Genomic DNA, 12,503 nt, shown 5'->3' with positions numbered 1-12,503 from the left:
TGTATAATACTATATGGAGGACTATGAGGGGTGCATTATACTATATGGAGCACTATGAGCAGTGTAGTATACTATATGGAGCACTGAGGAGTGTATAATACTATATGGAGGACTATGGGGAGTGTATTGTACTATATGGAGGACTGAGGAGTGTATAATACTGTATGGAGGACTATGGGGAGTGTATTATACTATTGTACTATATGGAGGACTATGGAGAGTGTAATTATACTATATGGATGACTATGAACTTTGCAGTATATTATATAGAGGACTGTGGGGGTGCATTATACTTGTTATATGGATCCCCATGACTTCTATGTAAGCCCCTGATGAGTATAATGGTTTATTTTCTTTTATAAATTACATAACAATGGCAGTACGAGGGACAGATATATACCAGGATGGGGCACTGGATACTTACGCCACTGAGGTCACACTATACAACTTTGCAATAAAGCTATAGTGTGCGAAATGAATAGGGAAAATCTGAATTTGGGTGGAAAATATTTTTGCATGGTTGGGGGGGCCCCATTTGAAAGTTCGCATCGGGGCCCATAACTTTCTAGTTACGCCACTGCTGACATGCCAAGGTGAGGAGACTACTAAACTGTTATGCTCCTCTGGGAAATAAAGGTACCTTCACACATAACGATATTGTTAACGATATCGTTGCTTTTTGTGACGTAGCAACGATATCGTTAAGGAAATCGTTATGTGTGACAGCGACCAACGAACAGGCACCTGCTGGGAGATCGTTGGTCGCTGAAGAAAGTCCAGAACTTTATTTCGTCACTGGATCTCCCGCGGACATCGCTGGATCGGCGTGTGTGACACCGATCCAGCGATGTCTTCACTGGTAACCAGGGTAAACATCGGGTTACTAAGCGCAGGGCCGCGCTTAGTAACCTAATGTTTACCCTGGTTACCATCCTAAAAGTAAAAAAAACAAACACTACATACTTACCTACCGCTGTCTGTCCCCGGCGCTCAGCTTCTCTGCACTCCTCCTGTACTGGCTGTGAGCGTCGGTCAGCCGGAAAGCAGAGCGGTGACGTCACCGCTCTGCTTTCCGGCCGCTGTGCTCACAGCCAGTACAGGAGGAGTGCAGAGAAGCAGAGCGCCGGGGACAGACAGCGGTAGGTAAGTATGTATTGTTTGTTTTTTTTACTTTTAGGATGGTAACCAGGGTAAACATCGGGTTACTAAGCGCGGCCCTGCGCTTAGTAACCCGATGTTTACCCTGGTTACCGGCATCGTTGGTCGCTGGAGAGCTGTCTGTGTGACAGCTCTCCAGCGACCAAACAGCGACGCTGCAGCGATCCAGATCGCTGTCGGTATCGCTGCAGCGTCGCTTAATGTGAAGGGGCCTTAAGCAAATTTTCTCTTCAGAGAGGAAGAGGACTAGAACTCTAGTGCCACCTAAAGGAAGTAGCAATCCTAAAAGTCAATATCTCTCTAACGAGCCTTGTCATGTGCCTTTAGGATAAAAATCAAGTCAGACACCTCTCACACAGCCAAACCAGATCTCACACTTTGTACTGATGAGCGGCAGTACCCCGAAACAGTGTCTGCAAATTGAGATTCTGGTTTGGTTTTTGTCCTAAGTCATGTGACAAGGCTCGTTGGAGGGTCGATACTGACTTTTAGGATTGCTACTTCCTATAGGTGGAGCTAGAGTTCTAGTCCTCTTCCTCTCTGAAGAGACAAGGTTCTCTGTTAATATTCACACCAAAAACGGTTTTGCATACCTCACCTCTGTTTTTATACAGCCTGTGATAGTCCCCTCTTGATTTGGTTGTGCCATACCATGGGGTTGAGATGGCTGCAAGGCATTATGGGAAGGTCTGCCCAGGCTCTTCCAAGTTTGTCATGCAATCTTCTGCATTGTGTAATTTACCAGTGCGCTTTTTTTGTTTTTTGTTTTGTTTTTTTTAGAGTTCCGCAAATTGAATTGTAGATTGTTGTTAGACTTTGCCGGTTTCAATGACTTCTAAAAATAACGCTCAAACTATGAAGCCTGCTCGTTTCTTGTCAGATTTGGATATTCTGTATGCTTTTTGAATATTGTATTTGTATTAATCAGATTATCTTCCTCTTCCAGAAAGCTTCATGGCAGACAGCACAGGAGGGGACTATCCCATTGACATCTGGCTTGTCCTCGCCTCCTACGTCCGACCTGAAGATGTTATGACGTTTGCTCTTATTTGTAAGAAAGCTTGGACCGTTACTTGCACTGCTGTCTTTTGGATGAGATTGTACAAAAGGTGTGATAAGCAGTGTAGAATATTAATAACTTTCCTCATAACCTCACAAAGTAGTTATCTGCAGAACGGCTGCGTTATGGGAACCTATATATTCACTTGAAAGGGACTCAGCCATCACTGAATGACTAAGTGCAGGCGCCCGGTGCATTATGGTGTGGCCAAACTGTGTTCAGTGCACTGTCCCACCTACCGACCTCTTACTTGATTAATGGCTCTGGCTTTATAGAGCAAGAAAGGATGATGATCTATCAAGTAAGAAATCGAGGTGGGAAGGTTCTCTTAACCCCTTCACGACCTTGCGACTGTTTTTGCGCTTCCGTTTTTTCCTCCCCTTCTGCCCAGAGCCATAACTTTTTTTTTTTTTTTTTTTTTTGCCTGAAGCCATTGTTGCGAGTTCCCAAATGGTCCCCTGAGGAGCCCCTAGATTGGGAAGGGGCGAAAAGCGTAGGGATGGAGACATGGGACATATTATGTCGCATTGAGTCAGATAAGTTAAATATTTTTTGAGCATAGCAGCGTTTGGTACTCTGTATACAAGATTAGTTTTGACCATAATTCTGGTCTCCAAGTGCATAGAATATAGACATAAAGCACCTTTTTGCTGTGCAATATTTTGCGCAAATTTCACACCTAGTGCAGCAATATACTCTGTGCCATACTACAATTTTATGTATTTTTCTTCTAAAAATCGTTACATCCTATTATATTATTTTTTTTGTGCTATTTTTTTCACTATTTTAGTGTGACCTAGGTCTGTTTGTGTGTATGGTGCTGGGGTTTGGGTGTGGGTAGATTGAGGGTCCTACCAGGGCCAGAAGGGACAGCCGACGTTGAGTGGGGGCGCCACATCGAAATTTAGGGTGCCAACCTCCGCTGTCAGGAAGGTTTGAGTCCGTTAGGGATCAGGATAGGGACTTATTCAGGAATATTACTCTTCCTGTTGCACTCCGGTTATAGCAACACCCCACCCAGGCTATAGGCTTATGGTGTTGGTAGTTATTCATTTTTTTTTTCAAGAGTATTAAATATTCACCTGTCCCTCGTTCCAGCGTCGGCACCACTCCGTCTTCCACGTCCTCTGCAGTGACTGTTCAGGTCAGAGGGCGCGATGACGTATTAGTGTGCGCGCCGCCCTCTGCCTGAACAGTGTGTGCGGAGAGACGGGACACTGAGGAGCAGCGACGAGAGGCGAGTATGTCGTGTTTTTTTTATTTTTTTTTATTGCAGCAGCATTATATGTGGCACATTGTTATATGGAGCGTCTATGGGGCCATACTGAACTGTATGGGGCATATTTGTATATGGAGCATCTATGGGGCCATAATTGACTGTATAGAGCATTATATAGGGCTTATTTGTATATGGAGCATCTATGGGGCCATACTGAACTGTATGGAGCATTATATGGGGCATATTTGTATATGGAGCATCAATGAGGCCATAATGAACGGTATGGAGCATTATATGGGGCATATTTGTATATGGAGCATCAGTGAGGCTATAATGAACTGTATGGAGCATTATATGGGGCTTATTTGTATATGGAGCATCTATGGGGCCATAATGAACTGTATGGAGCATTATATGGGGCATATTTGTATATGGAGCATCAATGAGGCCATAATGAACGGTATGGAGCATTATATGGGGCATATTTGTATATGGAGCATCAGTGAGGCTATAATGAACTGTATGGAGCATTATATGGGGCTTATTTGTATATGGAGCATCTATGGGGCCATAATGAACTGTATGGAGCATTATATGGGGCATATTTGTATATGGAGCATCTATGGGGCCATAATGAACTGTATGGAGCATTATATGGGGCATATTTGTATATGGACCTACAACCCCAAACAGTTATTCAAAACCTTTAACTCCCTCCTCCGCCCCCCACTGCCCCCTCCAACCTCCCTCATCTCTGCTGAGGACTTTGCCACACACTTAAAAAATAAGATCGACAAGGCAAGTCTTCATTGTTCAACCACCACAACCCCTTTGTATACCAGACCAATGCCCAAACCCCATAACCTCCCTATCCAACATCACTGAAGGGGGGCTTAATTGTCTCTTCTCCAAATCGCACCTCACTACCTGTGCGCTCGACCCCATCCTCACCACCACACTTATCCCATCCCTAACCCACCTCTTCAACCTTTCACTAACTTCTGGCACCTTCCCTTCTGCTTTCAAACATGCCACAATCACGCCTATCCTTAAAAAGCCAACCCTCGATCCAACTGCAATGTCCAGCTATCACCCAATATCACAGCTCCCATTCGATTCCAAACTCCTGGAGCAGCACGTCCACTCTGAACTTTCCTCCCACCTCTCATCTAACTTTCTCTTTGATCATCTACAATCTGGTTTCCACCTCCATCACTCAACTGAGACAGCCCTGACCAAAATCACTAACTACCTACTTTCCGCCAAAGCTACCGGACAATACTCTGTACTCCTCCTTCTAGACCTGTCCTCTGCTTTCAACACACTTGACCACTGCCTCCTACTACAGATCCTCCCCTCCTTTGGCATCAAAGACCTCACCCTATCCTGGATCTCCTCGTACCTTTCCAACCGCACATTCAGCGTCTCCCACTCCCACACTACCTCCTCATCCCACCCTCCCTCTGTTGGAGTCCCCCAAGGCTCTGTTCTAGGACCCCTACTCTTCTCAATCTATACACTTGGCCTGGGACAACTCATAAAGTCCCATGGATTCCAGTACCACCTCTATGCTGATGACACTCAGATCTACCTCTCTGGCCCAGACGTCACCGCTCTGCTGTCCAGAATCCCAGAGTGTTAATCAGCCATATCCTCCTTCTCCTCTCGCTTCCTCAAACTAAATGTGGACAAATCTGAACTCATCATCTTTCCTCCATCTCATAGATCTTCCTTACCTGACCTATTTATCGCAATCAATGACATCATGCTTTCCCCCGTACCGGAAGTACGCTGCCTCGGAGTAACCTTTGACTCTGCCCTGTCCCTCAAACCGCACATCCAAGCTCTGTCCACCTCGTGTCGCCTCCAGCTCAAAAATATCTCCAGAATCCGTCCTTTCCTCAACCGTCAATCTGCTAAAATGTTTGTGCATACCCTCATCTTCCGTCTTGGCTACTGCAACATCCTTTTTCTGTGGCCTCCCTGCTAACACCCTTGCACCTCTCCAGTCCATCCTTAACTCTGCTGCCAGACTAATTCATCTCTCTCCTCGCTACTCCTCCGCTCCCCCCCCCCCCCCCCCCCCCCCTCTGCAAATCTCTTCACTGGCTCCCATTCCCTCAGCATATTCAGTTCAAATTACTAATACTGACCTACAAAGCCATCCATAACCTGTCTCCTCCATATATCTCTGAACTAATCTCCTGATATCTTCCCTCATGTGATCTCCGGTCCTCCCAAGACCTCCTTCTCTCCTTCACACTTATTCGCTCCTCATCCAACCGCCTCCAAGACTTCTCCCGAATATCCCCCATCCTCTGGAATTCTCTGCCCCAACACATCCTACTATCAACCACATTCGGATCCTTCAGACAGAACCTGAAAACCCATCTCTTCAGGAAAGCTTACAGCCTGCACTGATCCCGCTGCCTCCTCACCACTACCAGAGCTACCGCCTCACCAACACCGGAGCTACTGCAACCCTCAACCTACTGTCTCCTTCCCCATAATACTGTAGAATGTAAGCCCGCAAGGGCAGGGTCCTCTTCCCTCTGTACCAGTCTGTCATTGTTAGTTTGTTTACTGTAAGTGATATTTGTAACTTGTATGTAACCCCTTCTCATGTACAGCACCATGGAATCAATGGTGCTTTATAAATAATATTAATAATAATGCATCCTATGGGGGCATAATTAACTGCATGGAGCATTATGTGTGGCACATTTGTATATGGAGCATTATATGGGGCGTATTTTGTATGGAGCATCTTATGGGGCCATCATGAACTGTATTGAGCATTATATGGGGCTCCTGATTCAATATGAATATTCAAAAATACTTAAACTACTGATGTCTCAATTAATTTTACTTTTATTGGTATCTATTTTTATTTTTAAAATTTACCAGTAGCTGCTGCATTTCCCACCCTAGGCTTATACTCGAGTCATTAAGTTTTCCCAGTTTTTTTTTTTTTTTTTTTGGTGGCAAAATTAGGGGAGGATCGGCTTGTACTCGGGTCGGCATATACTCGAGTATATACGGTAACTTTATATTTTGAACAAACTCAGCAATACCAAATGTGTATTTTGTTTGTTTTCTTTTATTTTCAATGGGGCAAAATGGGGGTGATTTTTGTTGGGGTTTTTGTTTTATTTACTGTATATACTCGAGTATAAGCGGACCCCCCCCCCCCCCTCCCCCCTAATTTTACCACAAAAAAACTGGGAAAACTTAGACTCGAGTATAAGCCTAGGATGGAAAAAGCAAAAGCTACTGGTAAATGTAAAAAATAAAAATAATTTTACTTTTATTGCTATCTATTTGAGACATCAGTGGGTTGTTTTTGAATATCCATATTGAATCAAGAGCCCCATATAATGCTCCATACAGTTCATGATGGGCCCCATAAGATGCTCCATCTATATATATAATTGTCTAAGGGTTTTTCCGTCTGTCTGTCTTTCTGTCTGTCCTGGAAATCCCACCTCTCTGATTGGTCGAGGCCGCCAGGCCTCGACCAATCAGCGACGGGCACAGCATCGACGTAGAAATCCCGCGTCTCTGATTGGTCGAGGACGCCAGGCCTCGACCAATCAGCGACGAGCACAGCGATGATGATGTCATAAAGGACGTAGAAATCCCACGTTTCTGATTCAGCGACGGGCACAGTATCGATGTAGATGTCATAATGGTTGCCATGGCAACGATGATGTCATAAAGGTTGCCTCGATCAATCAGCGACGGGCACAGTCTGCCGCGAATTCTGGAATCATCATTGTCCATATACTACGGGGACATGCATATTCTAGAATACCCGATGCGTTAGAATCGGGCCACAATCTAGTATTAAGATATGCCCCATATAATGCTGCACAAACGTTAATTATGGCCCCATAAGATGCTCCATACAGATATTTGCCCCATATAATGCTGCACAGATGCTGATTATGGCCCCATAAGATGCTCCATAGACACTTATGCCCCATATGCTGTTGCTGCGATTTAAAAAAAAAAAAAAAAGACACTCGCCTCTCAGACCCCTGGCACTTGCTATAACCGGTCTGCGTTCCACAAATGGCGGCCGCTGTCTTCCCCGTCCTCTGCACTGACGTTCAGGCGGAGGGCGGCACACACACTAATTGCGTCACCGTGCCCTCTGACCTGAGCGTCACTGCAGAGGACGGGGAAGATGCAGCGGCGGCCATCGTTGGAACGGGGAACAGGTGAATATCGCGCACTGCGTTATACTCACCTGCTCCTGGCGCGGTGCAGTCCCTGGTTCTATGGCGCCAGCAGCTTCTTCCTGTATTGAGCGGTCACATGGTACCGCTCATTACAGTAATGAATATGCGGCTCCACCCCTATGGGAGTGGAGCCGGGTCCATATTCATTACTGTAATGAGCGGTACCATGTAACTGCTCAATACAGGAAGAAGCTGTCAGCGCCCGGAAATGCAGGGACCGCGCCAGGAGCAGGTGAGTATTATTAGACAGCTGCTGCTCCCCCTCCCCTGCCGACCCCTGGGTATGACTCGAGTATAAGCCGAGAGGGGCAATTTCAGCCTAAAAAGATGGGCTGAAATTCTCGGCTTGTACTCTAGTATATACGATATATATTTCTTTGTTTTTTTTTTTTTTGTTTTACTGTGTTCAATATTCCTCTTAGGAGACTTGATGCCGTGATTATCCGATCTCCTGTGCTACAAAAATCACGATTTCCCATGGATGTCTTCCACAAGCCGGCGTTCATGGGAGATTTACAGTGATCGGCACGAGGGTCTTCTGCAGACCCTCTGACTGTCATGATAGCCCATCGACGCCCCGTGATCATTTGACGGGGCGCAGATAGCAGGACTTTGGACGTGCTTCTGGCAGGTGTGTATTAAATGCTAGTGTCAGTGATTGATAGCGGTATTTAACTGGTTAACAGCCACGGGTAGATCTGATCCTCCCATGGCGGCTAGTGACATGACCACTGATCCGATCAGCTGTCATGTGCTGGGAAAGATGCGGGCTCAGCTCTGGAGCCTCCATCAAAGGCAGGGACACGATGTTTGACGTACCTATACGTCAAAGGTCATGAAGGGATTAAATTTTTGGCCATGCCAAGGGTGCACTGAGCGCCCCTACTTGGCTTAAATGGTCGTTCTGTGCTGACAGACTCTATTTTAAAGGTCCATTCCCAATGTTGATAATTATCATCTACGCATTTTAGAGCCCACTTTTCAGGAGCTTCACTGATCAGCAAATGATCTGCTCTGGATAGGTAATTACTTTGTTGTCAGAATAAACCTTTAATGGACTCTTCTGGGATCTAATGGACGCTGCTTGTCGTCCTTGTGACAACACATTCATCTCTTCTCTACATGTGGGTAGTGCGTTTAGGGTATGGACTCAGTTTTTGCACAGTGGGACCATGGAAAGAATTGGTACACATGAATATTACAATTCAGATGGGCCCATGCTCTCTGTACATTGCCGGTTATGACGCTGATAAAATGATCTAGTGGCGGCATATCCTAGAAATGTGCCGTCACCACCTCTGGCAGACACACATTCCTAAAACTTATATAAAGTCTGATTTGTGAAGAGCTGCTGAATGTTTGGCACTTCAGAAAGAAGGGCGATCAATAATGATGTTACTTGTTTTACAGAAACTACCAGGCGAGCGCCTACCTTCCTGACCGTTTGCTGCCCGAGTGGATGTACAGACTGCGGTCCCTGCGTGCGTGCGTCATCCGTTCCTTGTTTTACATGTACGAGCCGTTTTGTTCCAGAGTGGCTAAAGACCCTCCATTACCAGAATCGACGCCTAACACTTTATTAAATTCCAAAGTAAGTAGTGTGGTTTTATATCAATAATGGAAGACGCAGGGCCTGTGGAGGGGGAGAGTGGAATGGATGAAAGCTGCCACAGAAGCTGCTGTGTAACATATCTTACTTTACACCTGACTTTATTGGAACCTGTAGATTTCTCTGTTTTGCCTAATGCATTTATATTTGGTTTGCAGTGTTTACTTTTTGGGTGTAAAAAAGTGGAGTCCGGAAGCCGAGCGGAGACATTGTGGGAATTTAACTTCAAACTTAAAAAGCCGGTAAGTCTGTCCACATTACCCGCAATCCGCAGTGTCCACGCGTATAGGTACCTTTACACTGAACAACTTAACAACGATAACGATAGCGATCCGTGACGTTGCAGCTTCCTGGATAGCGATATCGTTGTGTTTGACACGCAGCAGCGATCAGGATCCTGCTGTGACATCGCTGGTCGGAGCTAGAAGGTCAGCACCTTATTTCGTCGCTGGATCACCCGCTGACATCGCTGAACAGCGTGTGTGACGCCGATCCAGCGATGTCTTCACTGGTAACCAGGGTAAACATCAGGTTACTAAGCGCAGGGCCGCGCTTAGTAACCCGATATTTACCCTGGTTACCTAAAAAAAAAAACACTACATACTTACATTCCGGTGTCTGTCGTGTCCCTCGTAGTCAGCTTCCCGCACTGACTGAGGGCCGGACGTAAAGCAGAGCACAGCGGTGACGTCACCGCTGTGCTCTGCTTTACGTCCGGCCCTCAGTCAGTGCAGGAAGCTGACTACGAGGGACACGACAGACACCGGAATGTAAGTATGTAGTGTTTGTTTTTTTTTAGGTAACCAGGGTAAATATCGGGTTACTAAGCGCGGCCCTGCGCTTAGTAACCTGATGTTTACCCTGGTTACCCGGGGACCTCGGCATCGTTGGTCGCTGGAGAGCTGTCTGTGTGACAGCTCTGCAGCGATCGGCATCGTTGTCTATATCGCTGCAGCGTCGCTTAATGTGACGGTACCCTAAGTCTCCCTGCTGAGAAATCAGGGCTCAGGTGAAAAAGCTGACACCCATCCCCACACACCCATTTACTGCTGGAGACTAGAGATGGGCGGACACCTGGATGTTTTGGTTCAGCCGAACAGTTCCAAAATGTTTGGGTACCAGAACAGTACCCGGACCACATTATTTGAATGGGGGCGCGAACATCCAGTGTTTGACATGCTGTCATGCACAGGACATCGCAAGAAGCACCCGGTGTTCTTCCTGGTGAAGGCTGTGTCCGTGCCCGAAGAATAGGTGTTCAGTACGGATGCTGAACTTTACTGTTGGGGTTCGTTCATCTCTACTGGAGACTTACTTATCTTTAAAATTATATTATTACTAGATTGTGGCCCGATTCTAACGCATCGGGTATTCTAGAATATGCATGTCCCCGTAGTATATGGACAATGATGATTCCAGAATTCGCGGCAGACTGTGCCCGTCGCTGATTGATTGAGGCAACCTTTATGACATCATCGTTGCCATGGCAACCATTATTACATCTACGTCGATACTGTGCCCGTCGCTGAATCAGAGACGTGGGATATCTACTTCCTTTATGACATCATCGTCGCTGTGCTCGTCGCTGATTGGTCGAGGCCTGGCGGCCTCGACCAATCAGAGACGCGGGATTTCTACGTCGATGCTGTGCCCGTCGCTGATTGGTCGAGGCCTGGTGGCCTCGACCAATCAGAGAGGTGGGATTTCCAAGACAGACAGACAGAAAAACCCTTAGACAATTATATATACACTAGATTGTGGCCCGATTCTAACGCATCGGGTATTCTAGAATATGCATGTCCCTGTAGTATATGGACAATGATGATTCCAGAATTCGCGGCAGACTGTGCCCGTCGCTGATTGGTTGAGGCAACCTTTATGACATCATCGTCGCCATGGCAACCATTATGACATCTACGTCGATACTGTGCCCGTCGCTGAATCAGAAACGTGGGATTTCTACGTCTTTATGACATCATCGTCGCTGTGCTTGTTGCTGATTGGTCTCGACCAATCAGACGCGGGATGTCTACAGCCTTTGACATCATCATCGCTGTGGCGGCCTCGACCAATCAGAGACGCAGGATTTCCAGGACAGACAGACAGACAGACGGAAAAACCCTTAGGCAATTATATATATAGATAGATTAAGCCGGGATCACATGAGTGTATGTTCTCTCGTGCGAAAGAATCTGTCGTATTATAATGACACTCAGCATGTGATCTGATTCTCTCGCCACATGGTGCAGAGAAGATGGAGAACTTCATTTCTCCATTGTGGCTGAGCGGATATCACTCGAATGACCTTCAAGAGCCAGTTGGAAAAAGAGGTGGAAAAAAAACTACTGGATGCATCAAGGAGGGATGAAAGTCTTGAAGCACTAAGCTGCGATAGGAGACATGGCTCATGTGGGCCGTTCGTAAAACTGTTGTAGGTTTTTTGTTTTGTTTTGTTTTTTAGAAGTATAGCAAGCTTCTCTTATAAGCATGTACTCACATTGTGTGGCTCATAGTTCAGACTGGGGTACAGCTTTGCAGCAGTCCAGACTTTATATATGCCCCTTATTATACATTGTTGCATAGGATTGGGGCAGGTATACATCATGGGACATGGGTAAGACTCTTACTAGTGATGAGCGAATATACTCGTTACTCGAGCACGCTTGGGTGACCTCCGAGTATTTTTTTTTTAGTGCTCGGAGATTTAGTTTTTATTGCCGCAACTGAATGATTTACATCTGTTAGCCACCATAAGTACATGTGGGGGTTGCCTTGTTGCTAGGGAATCCCCACATGTACTTATGCTGGCTAACGGATGTAAATCATTCAGCTGCTGCAATAAAAACTAAATCTCCAAGCACTAAAAAATACTCGGAGGATACCCGAGCGTTCTCGGGAAATGTCAATTAACGAGTATATTCGCTCATCACTATTACCTTTTGATTTCATGGTCGCTCTGTTTATTTGCTATGTAATTATCTGCTTAACTGCCATGATTGCACATGCCTTTGCTACAATTAGTAGATTTAGGCTATATATGCACACGTTGCAGATCCGCAGCGTTTTTTCTGAGCGGAATTGCACAAAATCCGCAAAGGATTGCTCAAGCAATGTTAATCAGTGGAAATCCAGAATTGGTGTGCACATGCTGTGAAATATTCCATCCTGATTCATAGCGTTTTATTTTCCACAGCATGTCAATTCTTTTTGCGG

At 45.9% G+C, this 12,503-nt stretch overlaps 1 protein-coding gene across 1 annotated transcript in view; it reads left to right on the top strand.

The window, feature by feature from the left end:
• The window catches only part of TMEM183A (transmembrane protein 183A), a 45,431-nt gene that overhangs the window by 13,578 nt on the left and 19,350 nt on the right, over positions 1–12,503 (top strand). The window contains exons 4-6 of the mRNA XM_069761696.1: positions 2,105–2,267; positions 9,092–9,272; positions 9,449–9,532. Of these exons, the coding sequence (XP_069617797.1) occupies positions 2,105–2,267; positions 9,092–9,272; positions 9,449–9,532 (428 nt within the window). The remainder of the gene's footprint in view (positions 1–2,104; positions 2,268–9,091; positions 9,273–9,448; positions 9,533–12,503) is intronic.

This window comes from Ranitomeya imitator, chromosome 3, assembly GCF_032444005.1.
Source record: "Ranitomeya imitator isolate aRanImi1 chromosome 3, aRanImi1.pri, whole genome shotgun sequence".
Classification (NCBI taxonomy): Eukaryota; Metazoa; Chordata; class Amphibia; order Anura; family Dendrobatidae; genus Ranitomeya; species Ranitomeya imitator.
This window is presented reverse-complemented; position numbering and strand designations above follow the sequence as displayed.